This window comes from Bubalus bubalis, chromosome 10, assembly GCF_019923935.1.
Source record: "Bubalus bubalis isolate 160015118507 breed Murrah chromosome 10, NDDB_SH_1, whole genome shotgun sequence".
Classification (NCBI taxonomy): Eukaryota; Metazoa; Chordata; class Mammalia; order Artiodactyla; family Bovidae; genus Bubalus; species Bubalus bubalis.
The window spans coordinates 84996973-85017367 of record NC_059166.1 but is presented as its reverse complement, the minus strand read 5'-3'; the positions used below and the strand labels follow the sequence as shown (position 1 = coordinate 85017367).

General features: G+C 36.4%; 1 protein-coding gene across 4 annotated transcripts in view; it reads right to left on the bottom strand.

Moving 5' to 3' along the window:
- The window catches only part of LCA5 (lebercilin LCA5), a 53931-nt gene that overhangs the window by 24740 nt on the left and 8796 nt on the right, over positions 1–20395 (bottom strand). For 2 of the 4 annotated variants that reach the window (XM_025294839.2, XM_025294838.2), the window contains exons 2-3: positions 13020–13400; positions 7444–7973 (exon numbers count right to left, since the gene is read on the bottom strand). In XM_025294839.2, the coding sequence (XP_025150624.2) occupies positions 7444–7973; positions 13020–13212 (723 nt within the window). In that variant the 5' untranslated portion in view covers positions 13213–13400. The remainder of the gene's footprint in view (positions 1–7443; positions 7974–13019; positions 13401–20395) is intronic. The other 2 variants (XM_025294841.2, XM_025294840.2) reach the window with 2 other exon arrangements.

Genomic DNA, 20395 nt, shown 5'->3' with positions numbered 1-20395 from the left:
CATAAGGATAATTTTTTAAATAAATATGGTTTACCATATTAAAACCTTTTGACACATGAAAAGTTTAAAAATATTATTTAGACTCATCAGCTTTCAGACCTGAGAGTGGCCTCAGAATCATTTAATTCCACAAATGAAGCAACCGAGTTCTGAGCATTAAGAGGGCTCACAGCAACAGAGAAGGGGAAGAATCGAGCTGAACTCCTGGTTTGACTTCTATTACTCTGTCTTAGTTAACTTCATTCTTTTATTAAGACACAAAGCAGGTAGGTGAGGCAAACATGCCTTCTGGATTTGAGTTTCAGGGGGTGGGGGTGGGGAACGGGGAAGTAAAAGAGCAGAAAAACGTTTAGAGCAGAGACCTAGCCTCTAGAATAAGGTATGGCAGGGAAAGATTCAGAAAAAGGAATCTACCTGGCCAACACTGCACAGCTCAGTTCTCATTCTGAATAAACTAGGAAGGGTAGAGAAGACAAGGCTGAATCAATTCTTTCTTCTGAAACTGATTTCCAGTGGAGGACGATATTATTATTTTATCAACAAGAAACAAATACCTACTTGAAGGCAGCTTTCGGGTGAAAGGAATCTGAATGCCAGTTTCTGGTAAGAAAAACTAACAAAAGAGAAAGAAGTCTATTCAAACTTTCTTTGAGAGTGCTATAATATTCAGGCTACTCAAATCATTTCCCCAAATCTTTAGAAATTTCTTAAAAGGGAGAGAAAGCCTACTTAATAGTTTCATTATATTTTTCTGACAAGGTTATTCACTCTGTGCCAATTTAATGTTAAAACAGAGCTGGATTTTTTAATGTATTAAAAATGTGTGCCCTACAGTTTACTGGAGTACTTGTAATAATTATGTACATGCTATTAACACTTATGATCTTTTCATAAAGCTTAGTAGATAATTTCCCATTTAGTGATTAAGGATACTTACAATAGCTAGCAACTCTCAGTATCTGCTTTATGACAGAGTTGATCGTGGCTCTGACTCATCTCTACCACATCCTTAGATCAGGAAAGCAACCTCCACTGTAAGTCTTTCTTACAAGGGATGGGAGAGAACTGGTATCTTCAGCCCCTACTGGAGACCAGTTCCAGGTCCAGTGAACAACGGTGCAGTTGGGCACTCATTAATAGAAACTGCAAACTGGGGAAACTGCTAATGAAGCTGATAACAATGAACCACTGATATTTCATCAGTGATTCTCAAAGAGTGGTTCAGGGACCCTAAAGATATAAGACACTTTCAGGAGTCTGCAAGGTCAGAACTACTTTATGATACAATATTGCTTGCTATTTTCACTCACCATCATGAATGTATCATAACGAATGAAACGTCAACATTTATTGCTTAATGCAACAAATGAACATTTTTCAAATGACGAACATTTTCCAAATGAGTAATGTATGGTAATACAAAATCATTCATGGATAAAACATTCATTCAAAGTAGAATACCAAGGGATTTTAATGTGATAGAGTATGAAAAGTTCTTTGATATGATTTTAGATTCCACATTGCAACAAACCTTTGAGAATACCACTTACCAAGTTTTAATATAGTATAAAAGAATATCCAGTTAATCTGAAAAGCTTTTAAATATTATTCTATTTTCTAACTCCTATAGACATCTGTGTGAGGCTGAATTTTCTTGTATTTATCAACCACAACAACATATCGAAGCAGACTGAATGTGGAAGCAGCTATGAGGACCCAGCTGTCCTCTATTAAGCCTAACACTGAAGAAATTTGTGAACATATAAAATGATGCCACTCTTGACCCAATTTATTTTGGTTTAGAGAATAGATGTTTTTCATTAAAAGATTTTATGATACCATGTAGTAAGTTTTTATTAATTTTAAATAAATTAAGAAACATTTTAAAATGTTCTCAATTTTAATTTCTAATATGGTAAATATCAATAGATATACCCACATAAACAAAACTCCTGTGGTATTGGGGGGTGTGCAATAATTTTTAAGAGTATAAAAGGGTCTTCAAAACAAAAACTTTGAGAATTGCTGCATTATATAACTATTAATATTTTACTGCCATAAATGTTAGCACCTTAACAGTTTTTTTTTGAAGCTTTTTACAGTTTGTTGCAGTTTTATTTAAATATTAATAATATGATATAACTATTAATATGAAAATAAATATATTTAAATGGGGCTGATACTTTGACAGGACTCTATTCAACAATCTTACTGAAGTAAAAGCCAAAATGAAGGTATAAAGCCAACTGTAAATAAAGAAATAAACATGCAGCCTGATTTAGCTGTCTGCCCTTTTGGACAGAGTTCAAATTTAACCAATTTTAAATTTAACAAATTTAACCCTGTCAAGCAGCTCTTTATCCCAAGTATACATATGGCCGAAGACCCAGCAGACCACGTCACACAAGGTTGGCAAGAAGCAACTGCCATGGGTGACTGTCCTGACTCATACTTTTTTTGGTTCTGTCTAACCATCTATCTACTTCTAAGCCACTGTACTCTTAGTTACTTAAGACTATGCTCTATATTTAGACTATGCATTCTGTCACTTTCATCAACTAACAAAATAAACCTGAAAACAACCTATAGAGGGTGCAGAGATAAGTTTTTCACAGCTCAACTATTTAGAGGTAACCTTGAAGAATGCTTTCTTTTTCCTCACCTAAAAAGAAAATATAACACAAGGGGAATAAGAATTGTGGCTTAAAATCCCTTCCGGGATGAGGCAATCTACAAACAAACAAACAAATCTGCCTGTCACAAGTTCCAGTTTAAGGACTCTTAAAATACTGTGTGTTAGTAGCTCAGTCATTTCTGATTCTTTGAGACTCCATGGACTGTGTAGCCTGCCAGGCTCCTCTGTCCTTGGAACTCTCCAGGTAAGAATACTGGAGTGGATTGCCATTTCCTGCCAGAGGATCTTCCCGACCCAGGGATTGAACCCCGATTACCTGCATTGCAGGCAGATGCTTTACCATCTGAGCTACTAGGCTACACCAAACAAAAACAAAAAAACACCCATCATCCTTAGCAGAGAACAGCATAAAACTTAAAGTCAGCACTACAAGGATTTTACTGCAATTTCAAGGGACACTCAGGACTTTCTCTGATTTTAGTTCATTTGCAAAATGAAACACCACAATAGTTCTTAGACTCCTCCCTTACCTTTACAGTCAGTGGTACTGAGGTGGGAAGAAAAAAGATTAAGTAAAATTTGAAAAACTGAATGAGGCATGAAACAAAAAAAAACGAACAACTACCTGGTAAAGAACCCGCCTGCAGTGCGGGAGACCCCAGTTCCATTCCTGGGTTGGGAAGATCCCCTGGAGAAGGGAAAGGCTATCCACTCCAGTATTCTGGCCTAGAGAATTCCATGGACTGTATAGACCATGGGATCGCAAAGAGTTGGACACGACTGAGCAACTTTCACTTTAAAAACAAAGCATAAGATGAGCAGAATCACTCTACCATAATCACATATATAAGGTTTACGACGTAGTCTATAATGAAAAGAATGTGGTGTCAGCAGAGGAAAAGACATATACATCAGAAGAAGAGACTAAAGAATCCAGAAACAGACCCACAAAAATATGCCCAACTGATTTTGGACAAAGGTGCCAAATTCAGTGAAGGAAGAAGAGCCTTTTCAACAAATGGTACTAGAACAATCAACAAATGGTACTAGAACAACTGGGTACTACACAGGCAGGGGAAAAAAAAATAGAAATGCATTTCAACCTAAACCTCACAACTTACATAAAAATCAGCTCAACATGAATCACGAACTTTAAAGTAAAACATAAAACTGTAAAGTTTTTGGATAAAATATAGTAGAAAATCTTTAGGTCTACAGGCAAAGGGTGACAGGGATAGGCAAAGAATTCTTAGACCTGACACCAAAAAGACAATCCATAAAAGAAAAATCTGACAAATTGGACCACATCAAATTTTAAAAACTCTCTGAAAGACTCTGTAAGAGGATGAAAAGACAAGCTACACAGTGAGAAAATATTTGTAAACCATGTATCTGACAAAGAACCTGTATCTATTATATATAAAGAACTATTGAAAATCAACAGTAAAAGAACAATTAGAAATATAGGCAAAAAACAAACAAATGAACAGGATCTACTAATGGCAAATAAGCATTTAAAAAGATGTTCAACATCATAAGCCATTAGGAATAATATTAACACTAAGAGATATCGCTACATACCTATAGGAACAGCTAGAATTTTAAAAAGTGGTAACACCAAATGCTGACAAGGATGTGGAGAAAGTGAATCCCTTATACATTGCTGGTAAAAATGTAAAATGGTACTACTACTTTACAAAAGAAAATGGCAGTTTCTTACAAAACCAAATGTGCTTATCAAACAATGTGCTTATCAAGTGAACTTTCATTCATATAACCCAGAGAAATGAAAACTAATGTTCACACAAAAACCTGTTCCTGAATGTCCACAGACCCAAGGACTGTAGCCTGCCAGGCTCCTCTGTCCATGGACTTCTCCAGGCAAGAATACTGGATTGGGTTGCCATTCTCTTCTCACGGAGATGTCTTGAGACATCTCAGGTCTCCTGAATTGCAGGCAGATTCTTTACTATCTGAGCCACCAGAGAAGCCAGTAGCTTCATTAGTTAATAACTAAAACTTGAAACAACCCAAATTTCCTTCAACAGGATATACCATAACACTCTTGATATCCATGTCATGGAATACTACTTTGGAATAAAAAAGGAACAAACTAGTGATACATGCAACAGCTCTGATGGAGCTCAAGAGAAAAAATGAAATCTGCCAACCTTGAAAGATTAAATACTAGAAGATTCTGTTTATATTACATTCTTAAAATAAAAAAATTATAGAAATGGTGAACGGATCAGTGGATGCCACAGGTCAGAGTGCTAGGGAAAGCAGGAAGGTAACTATGCCTATAAAAGTTGGTAACATACGGGAGCCTGTGATGGAACTGTTCTGCATCTTGACCATAATGATGGTCACGTGAATATGCATGTGATAAAACTGCACAGAACTAAATACACACACACATACACACTCACACACAAATGAGTCCATGTAAAACTGGTTAAATCTGAGTAAGATGGATGAGCTATATCAATGAATCACTCCCAATTTTCTGATTATATTGTATTTGTTTATGTGCATCCCTGGTGGTTCAGCAGTAAAGAATCCACCTGCAACGCAGGAGACGCAGGTTCAATCCCCGGGTTAGGAAGATTCCTTGGAGAAGGAAATGACAACCGATTCCAATATTCTTGTCTGGGATAATCCCATGGACAGAGAAGCCTGGTGCACTACAGTCCATGGGGTTGCAAAAGTGACCAAACAACAACATATTATAGTCTACTTATGCTATGCGTTACCACTGGGGAAAATGGATGGAGGGACTATGGGATCTAATTTTTTTAAATGCATGTAAATCTACAATTAACACCAATTTATTTTTTTCTTATTCCAGTAAGAAAAACCTAAGTATTGAGAACACTATATAGTAAGTATTTCAAAGACCTGAAGCTTCCCTGAGGGCTCAGAGGGTAAAGAATCTGCCTGCAAGGCAGGAGACACAGGAAATGCGGGTTCAACCCTTTTTGGTCAGGAAGATCCCCTGGAGGAGGAAATGGCAACCCATTCCAGGATTCTTGCCTGGAGAATCCCATGGTCGGAAGACCTTGGAGGGCTACAGAGCATGGGGTCACAAAGAGTGGGACGTGACTGAGTGACCAATACTTTCACTTTCACACTTATCACAGATGACTGATTTTCATGCCCTCAAGTGGGTAGCCACATAATTCAACTCCATCTACAATACAGAATCCACAGATTTGTTCAAGTTTTCCTTTCTTCCTTCTCTTTCTTTCCTCCTCTATCATTCCAACAACCCCCTTCATAACAGGCTATAAGAGAGAATTGCAGTATACGTGTGTGGGGGGTGTGCGTACATGCGTGTGCACTACAGTTCCATGTTCTTTCTAGTTTTACAGAAATACACACTGAGGTGTGGGTTGTTTTTAACCATACTTAATAATCAACCTTCTGTGCTCTTGGTTCCTAATTTTAAAATCCATATGGTCACATTTTGTCCTTCCCTTTAAAAATAAACATCAGCTATTCATGACAATAGTTGCTTCTATCCCCTACCCTCATCCCACTACATAGGTAGGTAAATGGTCCTACAAAATAAGTTTTCATATGTTTGCTCTGCAGTTTGACTTGATCACTGGTGGAACCTATGCAATAAGATGTCTTCTGTATACTGAAGCAAAAGTTAATGATTGCTAATTTTGGAGAATAAGCTAAGTTCTTTTTCTGGCCACTGATATATACTCTATTTAATAAGCCACTCTCTTTGGGCAGGGCATTGGTATATAGAGTCTGGTATATTATACAGACTAAGAAGTACTATTTATATACCAGGTACTAAAAACATCTAATTAATACATTGCAGAGAAGCTAGTTTATAGTTCTGACTTTCTCTTGTTCAAAGAATTCTTACAGCAAACATTATTCTCATACTTTTTCCCAACCTTTACTTTCTATCAGGTAGCATCTAATATATGTTCTCCATATAACAGTCATGGGGTAGTACTCTTTTCCTTTAATTTCAAGAAAAAAAATTTTTTTGTAAAATCTGCTATATTCTCAGACTATTAAGTCAGCATCATTCCACCCACTTTTCACATCAAGTCTTACTTGAGGGAGTAGAAGCACACCCTGCCCCAAAATATATCTTTCACAAATGTTCAAAGAAATAAAAACAAAAGTTATTCATGTGGCATTTCTTACACAATGGCACCGAATGTCAGTTTTATATACTATAGCTCTTATAGTCGGAGAAGGCAATGGCACCCCACTCCAGTACTCTTGCCTGGAAAATCCCATGGATGGAGGAGCCTGATGGGCTGCAGTCCATGGGATCTCTAAGAGTCGGACACGACTGAGCGACTTCACTTTCACTTTTCACTTTCATGCATTGGAGAAGGAGATGGCAACCCACTCCAGTGTTCTTGCCTGGAGAATCCCAGGGACGGGGGAGGCTGGTGGGCTGCCGTCTATGGGGTCGCACAGAGTCAGAAACAACTGAAGTGACTTAGCATAGCTCTTATAGTATCATTTTCAATTTTAAAGAAATAATCACATAATCAAACAGTGTATTTCCCCCAAATAGCTAAGATTTTGGGAATTAAACATCTATTATCATGTGGCCCGTTAATGTATACAATCTTTCACATCTTGCTCTTAAAGATAAAATCTTAAATTTTTCCTAATCTCTTACTCAGAAAGATACTTTAAAAAAAAAAAAAAATCAGATTTCATTTCCAAGCAAATGCTGAACCGCAATAAGCAGTCTTAAAAGTGCACATCAAATGCCCAATGAAAAATAACACAAACAGCACAATTAGAAACTGTGGGAATTTTACCTTAATTCTTCTCTCTGTGTCATCTAATTTTAACTCTGCAGAAGCGAGTTTCTTTGCTAAATCAACTCGTTCAGGTAGGTGTTTAGCTTCAGAGATCTTTTTCAGTTTCTGTAAGGAAATTTTTGTCCTAAGTAGTTCACCTTCCGTCTCTTTTGCCTTTTTTTCATTTGCCCATTCTTTCTCTTGAGATTTTCTTAAGTGGTCTTTGAGTGCTCTAATCTCATTGTTATGACGAGCAATAAGTTGTGAGATTTCGTTTTCTGTATACTCAAACTTATTCAGGGCTTTCTCCTGCCTGTACTGAAGCCTTTTCAAAGCCTTATTTTCTTTTAGCAGCTCGGCTATCTTGACCTGGAGTTCAGTTACTTCATTCTGCAATTCATTGATTTTTAGCAGTCTTGCACAAAGAACCTGTTTTGTAACAAGATCAGGATCTTTCGGAAATGGCTGCCTAGTGAGGCTCTGGGAGCGAAATCCTGCTCGGACTCCCTTTCTGTTTGGTGGACCCTTAGGGCTTGGTTTCCTAGGGGCTGAAAAAGAAACAGTAATAACGTAAAGTGAAAGCTGTATCAGATGTAGAATTATTGACTTATCCTAACACAAGTGACTCCATAACATTCTTTAGTCATTTTGTTTCTTTTAAGGAAACATTTTTTAAAACATTTTTTTTAATGATTTTACAATATTTAAATATCTGGTTTTACTTAGAGCTTTTAATACATTGTTTTTATTAAGAAAGGTTTGAAATCTTTTAAGACAGTTCAAGAAACATATTCTGATCCAGCAAAACAATATCCCATGGTTTACAAGGAATTATTTAACACTGTTTTAAAAGATGGCAACACCAGGCTCCACCATTTTTACCTCTGCAGATAAGATGGTCACCGTCAGCATTAGCATGGTGCCTAATAAATACAAAATGTCATGATAATCAAGTCATCTGTGCCAAGATATTTGGGATCATAATTTGAAATGTGGAAACGTATGGTTTTTTAAAATTAATTAGAAATCTTTGTTTCAGGAAAGATGATGACAACATGACAGAACATTTGAGACTTGGAGTTACTACTTCACTGGTCCTTGGGCAATTCAACTTAAACCCTTTCCAGGTCTATTTTCCCTTTTGTTGTGAGGATTAACTGAAGTATGCATATAAGACAGAAAATTCTCCAAAAATATTCTCTGTCAGTATTAAGAACTTAATCCCATGTATCAGTGATTGAAAATGGAAAACACTTTAGCAGTACAGATGTGATTCTAAATGCTTTCTCAGAGGCTTTCTTTTGTGTGATGTTCAAATCAAAAACATCTGGCATAATTTAAGAACAAGATAAATGACTCCAGCCTAAAAAAATAAAAGCACACGAAATCTTTAAAGTGTACATATCACAACATTTCACAAAAATTTTGAATATTATTTACTCAAAGTTCATTAAACCTTGGCCTCAATATACAGAGCACCTGCACTTTAAAAGAGGCATCTGGAAGTTTGTCATAGTGGAGAACAGCGAACTTTAATCTCCAAGGTGACTGCATTTTTTCTAGAAGGAAACGCATTCCAGAGGGAAGAAAAACTAGAAAATCCAATCTTTCCCTACCTACTTCACGAGCCATGGATTTTATTATGTAAACAGGTAAAGAAAAACATGTTTACAATTTAACATTATAAAGTTTCATTTAAAGAGACAGAAATTTTGTGAGGGTATATTAAATGTGTACTGATTTGGGATTCCAGCCCTATACATGCCTGAATATTTGAAAGGAAGTAGTAATAAAAAGAAATGAAGGAAAGCCTATTAGTAACTTTGAAACTATGCTATCCAATACAGTAGTCACTAGCCACATGTAGCGGAGAAGGCAATGGCACCCCACTCCAGTACTCTTGCCTGGACAATCCCATGGGCGGAGGAGCCTAGTGGGGTCCTCCATGGGGTCACTAAGAGTCAGACACGACTGAACTACTTCACTTTCACTTTTCACTTTCATGCGTTGGAGAAAGAAATGGCAACCCACTCCAGTGTTCTTGCCTGGAGAATCCCAGGGATGGGGGAGCCTGATGGGTTGCTGTCTATGGGATCACAGAGTGTCGGACACGACTGAAGCAACTTAGCAGCAGCAGCAGCCACATGTGGCTACTGAAAACTGAAATGTGGGTGATCCAAATTGAGTCCATAACTGAAATACACACAAGGTTTCAAACACCTAATTCAAAGAAAAAAAAAGGAATGCAGAATATTCCACACACTATGTTTTATACTAATTATATATATTTAGGAATGATAATATTTTGGATATTCTGGGTTAAATAAAAATTATTAAAATTAATTCCACCTTTCTACCTGTTTTTCTTTTTAAATGTGGCAATAAAAAATTGTATGTGTGGCTTGCACTTGTGATTTGCATAATACTTCCATTGGAGAAACTGCTCCAATTTTAAATTGGAGTATCTATCATTTCAATTTTCTTTCTTTCCCAACATACTGAGTGAACAGAGTTTTAGTGTCTATATGCTATTACAGAGTATGTATTCAGCTCTTGGAATGACAGAAACTTTATACATAAAAATGGTTGTACATAAGAATAAATGTTAATCATCCCAAATCTGATTTTTATGTATAAAATTATATTGCTCAGCAAATAAGATTTTATGCACATGGAAACTTAATTTGAGAAGTGAAAGCCTAGATATTCCCAGGAATGGGGGAGCCTGGTGGGCTGCCGTCTATGGGGTCGCACAGAGTCGGACATGACTGAAGCGACTTAGCAGCAGCAGCAGCAGCAGATATTATACGAATCAGGTTACAAATTCTCCATTAATATCTTATTCTATGATATAGCCAGACAAAAAGGGCTTCTGCCACCAACATTTGACATCCTAAAAATCTGAACATTGTTTTCTACTATATTCTATTAACCAGAACTCAAAAAATATCTCTCACCTTTCATCTATCTCTTTCATTTTCAAAACGATCAAGATGAAATACAGGGCTAGTAACACTCAGAAGAAAGATAACTGACTGTTGTATATATCATTCTTCATCTCCCCCTTGTTAAGTTACCACCAAAAAGAGGCGGAAAATACTGTTTTCCTTCCATCAGGTGTTAAAATTACAGTATGACTCATTAAAAAAACATGTAACAAAGATAAACTATGCATCTACCAAAAACTTAGTATGTTTATATTACTGATAAAATGAGAAACAGAATATGTACATAATATGTAATATATAAATATGTATAACCTAAATTATTATTAAATTGTATTATATATGTATGATATGTATATATGTATGATAGAGCACAAATTTTATTTCCAAAGTAATAAAATAAGCTGAAAATGTAAAAGGAAGAAGGAAGAATATGTTACCAAATGTGAAATTCTGCAAATTCAAGTGTTCAAGATGCTTTTTAAATCACATTTGGTTTTTCCTTAGTTTAGTCTGAAGTGAAGTCGTTCAGTTGTGTCTGACTCTTTGCGACCCCATGGACTGTAGCCTGTGAGGCTCCTCTGTCCATAGAATTTTCCAGGCAAGAGTACTGTAGTAGGTTGCCATGCCCTTCTCCAGGGGATCTTCCCAACCCAGGGATTGAACCCGGGTCTCCCGCATTGCAAGCAGACACTTTTACCGTCTGAGCCACCAGGAAAAGCTCAGTTTAGTCTACACACTGATAATTGCCAACTTAAGCCAAAAGAAATCAGTGTTTAAGGACGTTATCAGTTTGGCCCTGTTGGCTTGCACTAAAGTAGACATATTACCACAGACTTTAATTGAAAAGACAATACAAACCAGAAAACAGTACAAGTCAGGTTGAAATTTTTCTGGGTGATACTCAAACTGTTTCTCACAGCTTTTTCTCAATTATCTTCTTAAATAAAACTGCTTCTAGGTAAGGAGTGAAAAATTAAAGTATTCCTACCAATAATTCCCAAGGTATATGAATGATTTCTTGGGAATAAACAGTCATTTTCTAAGATTCAACCCTAAGGTGTGTTTATTCTTAATTATGCAGCAAAAGTTTAATATCAGATCATGCTCTCAACCACAAAATCAAAACAAGAAAATGACACTGAGACAGATTTGGAGGAAGACTATGAAACCTGCAGCACTGTACTTGTAGCAAAAATAAACAAACAAAAACATACCAGCAAAAAGCATATAGAAAAAAAAAAGAAAAAAACTCGTTAAAGTTTTTAAAAGTTGTTGTTAAAAGTTGTTAAAAGTGTCAACATCCCTGGGAAGCCTGATCAAGGATTCACCGAAAAGGTTGCTTTCAAAAGGAACACACATTCTTTGCAGATTTTAAAAAGGCAAATGTTACTTTTCAAAGTAAACATTTATAAAGGCAAATGTAATCAAACCCCTGCTTCGAACTTTTCAATAGCTAACTATCCCCCCTACAGAAACAGTCCCTATCTTAACACAGGATTCTAGGCATTTCATGGCCTCACCTGTTTTCATTTTCAGCTTACATACTACTTCCTGCCTTGCAATCTTACCACTCTAAGCTACTAATCAGGCATGACTGAGCGACTTCACTTTCACTTTTCCCTGTCATGCATTGGAGAAGGAAATGGCAACCCACTCCAGTGTTCTTGCCTGGAGAATCCCAGGGACGGGGGAGCCTGGTGGGCTGCCATCTATGGGGTCGTACAGAGTCAGACACGACTGAAGCGACTTAGCAGCAGCAGCAGCAGCAAGCTACTGATGTGATGGCTGTACTGTATCTGTTAACCGATACTATGAAACCTCATTTTACTGCTGGGAAAGACCCAAGGCAAAAGGAGAAGGGGGTGGCAGAGGATGAGATGATTACACAGCATCACCAACGCAATGGACATGAATCTAAGCAAACACTGGGAGATAGTGAAGGACAGAGAAGCCTGGCGTGCTGTAGTCTATGGGGTTGCAAAGAGTCGGACACGACTCAGCGACTGAATAATAACAAATAAAACCTCATTTCCCTTAGCTTACCTATGATGTACTAGCGGTCCTTACATATTTTGTTACTAAGTACATACAGATTTTCTTGACTAGGGATTTATTAAGATGAAGAGATTTCCAGAACATTATGCAGTCAAATATGTATTAATACCTAGCTCCAGACTAATAACATTCTAACAAGAAAAATTATTTCTAAAGATTTATGCTGTTCCATTATAACACCATTTAATAGAAAACAGACTGGTGGTCCCAAATTTCATTTCTAAGCTGAGTTTGAACTTTTTCAGTAAGTAGAAGTAATTTTACCCAATCTATAAAAATGTCCCTTAACCACTTTATATCCATGCTTTTCACAACTTTCTGAAAATAAAGAAAGGTACAAATGTTTTGTGATTTTTTTTCCGCCTTTACAAACCCCAAGACAATCATTTATTCAGGAACAAGCGAAAACAAAAATGAGAAACCTCAGTTAGAGTTCTTTCTTCTGGATACAGTATGGCTGTGAATGTAACAAAGGATAGTACACTGTAAACAACATTTATAAAAATATATCCTATTCTCATTCACACAGGTTTCCTTAAGCACTCAGAATGAATATTCTAGGTCCACTGGAGTCTTTTAAAGGATGCTTACCGTGATGATCCACTTGGCTATCTGAAGTCTGTTTTTTAGGATGTTTTCCCTTAATACTTGCAGGTGGGGAGGGATGCACCAGCGACGACCGGCCACAAGACTGTGCAGTAGTTCCAAAACCAGATGAACAGTAATGGCTTCTGCTTGTCTTATCTTCTCGATCAGTAGCTGGACTTCTTTCTCTTTCCCCCATGGCTTTGCAAAATAGTCTCTATTCACATAATTTCACAGATTCTTCTCAGAAAAATTCACAACAAGCCTGAAAAGCAATTTTTGAGTCTTCAGATCCTGGGGATAATATTCAGGTCTGTACCATCTGTTTTCTCTATGTATCTTTAGTCCACAATTCACAATAGCAACCAGAAGATAGGCTTTTTTCCTCTACAATTAAGGAAGAGGGAGGGAAACTCATCATATTTCATGAAATAGATTTCAAGAGTTAATTACAATGAAAGATACCAAAAGCAAAATAACATATTGCTTAGAATTTTAAAAAGAGGCCATAATTTAATTCATCTATATTTTCATACATAGTTGTCTACAGTATTTGGAGAAAAGATAGACTGTCATAGACTAGATAGAGAACATCTAGAGTACCTGACATACACTTGCTTCTGAAGAAATGTTAACTGAATCTGACTCCCTTGAATCTTAAGATTTATAACAAACACAAATGCTAGGTGAATAATAAAGTCACCAGTTTTTGGTTTTGGTGGTGGGGGTGGAGGGAAAGGTGGTAAAGAACAAGCCTGCTAACAAAAATAAGAAAACTATCTAAGACTGACTGCATAAAAATGTAAAACTGAACCATGAGAAAAATTAATCAAATTAAAGCACTTGAAGAAAAATGTTTGCAACATGACAGAAAAATCATGACCATCCTTAACAATCAATAAATACCTCATATCACGCCACAAGAAAGATAGGAGGTCAAAAGATAAATGGGCAAATACATGTTAAGACCCACAGCAGGCAATACAAAAATAGGCACAAAAAATATTCAACTTCATGCATCATTTTTAAATCTATCAAATTTCCAAAGATTCCTCAAAATAACACTCATTGCTTCCAAAATGACTATCAAGACAAGACTGGGGGAAAAAAGCTGGCAAAATAGGTTAAAACTTTAATTATGCTTTTAACCTTTGATCCAATAATTCTATTCCTGGATACCAAGAAAATTACCCTAAAAACAGGAGGAAAGTTATGCACAAATGTTGACTGTGGCACAATTAAAAAGAAAAAAAGTAACCTAAATGTCTAACCATTGCAAAATAAGAAATTAAGAAAAGTATTGAAAAAATCAATACAGCATAATATTATGCAGATGTCAAAAATGTTTACAAAAAGTTTAACAAGGAAGATGCTTATACTATTATGGTAAAGGAAAAATTCAAAGTGTTGTATACAATATGATCTCCACTACACAGTCATTGAAAAATGCTGAGTAGTCTTTTTAACTGAACTCAGGAACTGGGGGGGAAAAACACACACACACACACACCTGCAAAAACCAAGGTACACACGTACACAAAAATAATTTCTGTCTGGGCAACACGAATTTTAGATAAGTTTATCTGTCTGTTTAACAGAGTTTAATTTTCTAGTAAAATGAAACCAGATTACTTTTATAATCAGAACAACTGTTCTTAATATTTAGAAGAAACCAAGTCCACTGAGGAAATTAGTGTTAAAAGAATACTGGGCCTGGTCATAAATGAAAGAGACATACACAAGGCAGTATTACTGCCACTCAGTGCGGCACTGTGCAGTGGGAAAGGACCACGTCCATCCCAATGACCATCAACAGGGAACCAGCTACCCACACTGGACACCTCCACACAGCGAAGTACTGTGCTGCTAAGTCACTCCAGTCGTGTCCGACTCTGCGACCCCATAGACGGCAGCCCACCAGGCTCCCCGTCCCTGGGATTCTCCAGGCAAGAACACTGGAGTGGGTTGCCATTTCCTTCTCCAAAGTACTGTGCTACCAAGCTCTTAAGGCAATGAGGACTACTTCTGCATAATCTCTGCAGTCTGCAGTGATCGCCAAGAGACACTAAGAAAAGGAAGAGGGAGAAAGGCATGCGTAGTATGCTACCACTTATTGAAGGAGGGTTATAAATTCATATCTATAACTTGCACATTTTTAAAAAGTAGAGGAATAAACTATACACTTCATGAAAACACAATGGGTTCTCCAGGGCAGGGGTGTTCAACAGAACTGTGAGCAAGACTGGAAATGTTCTTAGAGAAGAGACTGGTGGTTGCCAAGGGGGAAAGAGCTGGGAGAAGAATGGAGTGGGAGGTTGGGGTTAGCAGATGCAAGTTTTTATATATAGAATGGATACTGCACAGCACAAAGAACTACATTCAGTATCCTATGATAAACCATAATGGAAAAGGTATGTATTAAAAAAAAAACACGAAGGTACGTATATGTATAATGGAGTCACTTTGCTGTACAGCAGTAATTAGCACAGCACTGTAAATCAACCATACTTCAATTTTAGAATACAGAAATGTTTTAAAATCAGTTCAGTATGATAGCTAGCCGCATGCAGCTAATGAACACTGAAATATGCTAAGTATGAATGAGGAACTAATTTTTAATTATGTTGAACTTTAATTAACTGTTAAAAGCCAAATGCACTGGTGGTTAGCTGACTGGACCATAACAGCTGCAGAGGAAGGGAGGAAGCTGAGCTGAGGGATAGGGATAGGAGTTAGACTTCTTTACCTTAACTTCTGTAGACTCAATGCTGGAAATCATACTTTTGGAAATTAGGTTTTTAAAAAGCATTTCCTATGAATCAAAAGAAAATCTAACCATAGGTGGCTCAGACAGTAAAGAATCCAACTACAATACAGGATACCCGGGTTCAATCCCTAGGTGGGTAAGATGCCCTGGAGAAGGAAATGGCAACCCACTCCAGGATTCTTGACTGGAGAATCCCATGGACAAGAGAAGCCTGGCGGGCTAAAGTCCATGGGGTCACAAAGAGTCAAACCCAACAAAGCAATTTTCAGTGAGCAGCTAACACTTTCACTTTCATATATACAGTTGGTGGCTAAGCCACACAGATTAACCAGTACTAACAGCTTTAAAGAACACAATCCCTAGGGAGATGATCCTACTGACAAAAGAAGTCCAAAATTTTTCTAAAAACAATTTTCAATAATCGCATTGCTGGTATTATTCTACAATCTAGAAATGTGGTCATACTAGAGAGCAAGAAAGCTATGAAACACTCCTGATGGAGTGTCAGAAGGGGGTCAGGACAGTGCTCCAGGAAGCTCTGACCAGTCAACCATGGGACAATTGCATCTTCAATAGGAACTGTATCAGCAAAGGATTAAAACACATAGAAGGTGTTTAAAATCATGAGGTCATATGTTATTTTAAAAAACTAATGAGTTACCTCTGAAAGATACTAAGGAACCAACTCATTCATCTGAAAATTGATACATGAAGAGGAAAAAAAATCCAACATGTATCCTGTCTACACTGTTACAAGCCCTATCTTAGAACAACAAAATAGTAGATAAGAGGAAGTATTTCTTTACAGAATTATTCTAATAAATTAAAAAGGGGAATATTCCAATGACAGAATTAGAACATTGTCATTTTGTAGTTACTAACGAAATAATGAAACTAGATCATGCTCACTAATGGCTAACACCACAGAAAGTAATCAGACACAGTGTGCCTCCAGAGGAGATTCAACAATTCCACTGAGGTAATAGATTCCTTCTGCAAGAAAAATAAAATCTGATTTTGATCAAGCTTCTAAACTGAAATGACAATTTATAGAAAATTCAGGGGATAGAGGTACAAGGAAGCAATTAGCAAAATCTACTCTGTGGCCAATTCTGTAGGACCAACTGGCTTCTTTAACATAAACTGCAAGCAGAAAGGGAAGAGATAGGGAAAGGTATCTATATATTTTAAAAGCCTCAGGAAAACAAACAACGGCCATCTATGAGCCTTGTTTCAATCCTAATTCAAACAAATTCTGCAAAAGAAAATTATAAAACTGAGAAAATTAAAACACTGACTAGATATTTAATGACAGTAAGGAACTGCTATTGCTTTAGGTAAGATCATGATATTATGGTTATTTTTTTTAATGAGTCCTTGTATTTCAAGGTAGATGTTGAGATATTTATAGATAAAATTAAATAATGCCTGGAGTTTACTTCAAAATAATCCACGGCGAAGGAGGTAAAAGTATATATTAAATAAGACTGGCCATGAGTTAGTAAAACAATGTAAAAACTGTGATGCCTGCAGCTTCATTACTCTAATTTAATCACTGCTTTTGTATTTGTTTGAAATTTCCCTTAGTAATAAAAATCAAGCAAACTAACTTAGAACTTAGATTTTATTGCCTAGCAATCTCACTCTCTGTTACAATTAGCTATTTGAGCTGAAATCAGCAAAGGCAAGGACTAATATTAGAAATATATAAATCAGTCTGAATCTTTCACTTTGCAAATCATGAAAGAAAATATTTACACATGTAAAAAGTTGTCCAAGAAAAAAGGATAATGAATTAAGGCAATTAAGTGGCTCCATCACTTATCAGCTGTGCAAATCTCAATCTACATCTAAATCTCAATTTTCTCATCTGTAAAATGGAAATAATAATGGTATCTTCCTTAGAAAACTGCTGTGACAACTAAATGGAATAATTTACTATCCCACGGTAAGCATTTGGTAAATATCAGTAATTATATTTATAATACAAACATATAAGATGCTCGGTAAGTTCTGATTAACGTTCCCTGTCAACGACTTTCAGTTTTAATTTTAATAGCATAATTAAAAGTTAACTATATGATACGGCTGAGGATTATTTCTGTTTATATACATATAGCAGAAGTAGTTCCCTATGACCTATCCCCTCTAAGTCAGGAATCCACCTAACTTTTCTTGCAAAGGGTAAGAATCCACAAAAAACATTACCTGTCATTCACCTCCTATGTACCAGCACTAGCTCTCTCCCTACCCACCCCCTGCCCCCAATATATGCATCTTTAAAAAAAAAAAAAAAAAAAAAGGACATATCCATTGCCCCATTATCCAAGTCTTATTCCCTGGGACAACTATTTTAATGGCCTATACTTTTTTGCTTTTACTATTTCTTTTTATTACTGAAATATAGTTGATTTAAATATTGTGTTAGTTTCAGTGTGTGTACATGCATGCTAAGTCGCTTCAGTCGTGTCTGACTCTTTGTGACTCTATGGACTGCAGCCTGCCAAGCTCCTCTGTCCATGGATTCTCCAGGCAAGAACACTGGAGTGGGTTGCCATGCCCCCTCTAGGGGGTCTTTCCGACCCAGGGAACGAATCTGAGTCTCTTAAGTCTCCTGCATTGGCAAGAGTTCTTTACCACTAGCTCCACCTGGGAAGTTTCAGGTGTACAACACAGTAATTATATATACATACATATATATACACATATATATTCATTTTCAGATTCTTTTCCCTTACAGGTCATTACAAAATATTGAGTATAGTTTCCTGTGCTTTATAGCAGTTCCTTGTTGGTTAACTGTTTTATATATAGTAGTGTGCTTATACTATTTCTTCAATTAGTAATTTTAGACTATGAAAGATAAGGATTTGACTCACATCTCATTTTTAAATGGCTGCAACATGCAACTACATGTTGGTTATGCAGAGTTTTTTCTCTAGAATTGCTGTCCTTTTTTCTTGAAAGAAAAAACACATCCTTCTTACCATGTTACTGATATCTATCAGTTTCTTAGACATTCTATCTGTAGCCTGAAATCTGTTATTCTTCTTAAAGACATTTTTTTCTTGGAGTAATTTCCTATTCTAACTTAAACTAATTACTTTCTACTTGCTGTACCACTGTCATTCTGGAATTATTTGTATTGTACTTCTGTGTTAATATACCTTTTCTAGTAGTCCATGTCATTTTTATTAGTTTTCATTGTGTTTCACTGCTCCATACTTCCACGCAACTTCTTCTGGAAGGGTTATCTGAAGTGAAAGCTCTGAGTCTTCGTGTGCCTGAGAATGTCTTTATTTTGCCTCATACTTGATTATTTTTCTAGATTCCAAATTCTAAGTCATTTTCTCTCAGAATTTTGGAGACACCGCTCCACTGTCTTTAAAACCTCAGAGCCGCTTATGGGATGTGACAGTCGTTCTTTTATTCAACATATGTTTCTTGTACTCTCATTATGCAATAATAATGAAAAAATTAAAAAACAACGAAAAATCTCTGCCTTACGGAGTTTACACTCTAGTTATGTCCACTTGATTCTCATTCTTTACAGGTAATCTTTAAAGAAAACAAAACTCCTTAGTTGCCTTTAGGACCTTTCCTCTTGCTATACTGCAATGTCACAAAGATGCACACATAGGTGTGAGGTTTTTTTTTCATTGTGTTGCCCTTTGCTTCCCTCTTCCTTATTGTGCTTAGGTTACATTTTTGATCATTGACTTTCCCTTTACTCTTTTTTAAACTTCTACTGGTTAAATAACAGACTTTCTTTCTTTGTCTTGTTCTATTTTCAATGACATTTACTCAATTTATCTTCAAAACCATCCAGGATTTTTGAATTTGTGCAAAAATCTTAGTTTCTAAGAACTCTTTCTTGTTTTGATTTTTTTAAACAATTATTCTATTCTTGCTTTAATGAGGCAATACGTTTTTTTCCTTCCCCTGAGAACACTCTAGACATTTTCTTTAAGATCTCTTCTATGCAGAAATTATCTGTTTCACATAGCTACAGTTTTTCACTTTGTTAGCCTAGGCTTTTTAAATCCTGCCGATTTTATTTCTGTGAATTTTTGGTCACCCATAGGAAAGAAGAAGGATGAACAAAACTGCACGTGAGCATGGCCTCCTGACAAGCACACGTTGCTTCAGGATAAACAGCAGAGAACCAGCACTATATGGGGGACTTACTGAAAGCTAGCAAAGAGGAGGGATTATCTCCAAACACAAATGTCCACCATGGCAACTCTACTTTTTAAGCGTTATCTTTGTTTTCATTTCCAGAAGAAACTACGTCTGTATTTTTTAATGGGAAAGAGAGGAAGGGGTGAAGGGCAGAGAGAATCACACTGTTGATGTGCACAGGCTTGAGACACAACTATTCCATTCATAGTTTTTCAATTATTCTTTCTTCCCATTTTTAATTTTTCCTTTCTTTTTAAATCCTAAGATTCTCTGAGAATCTGCAGGATACATCAAAATACTTCTTTCCCTCTTGAGTATCTTGTGACATAGTTCTCTCTGTTCTAATCTGTTCCATGCATCATTTCCCTTTCCTGTTTCAGAAATGTGTTGTATTAATAATCTCTCATCCACTGAGGGTACTCTATCATCCTTT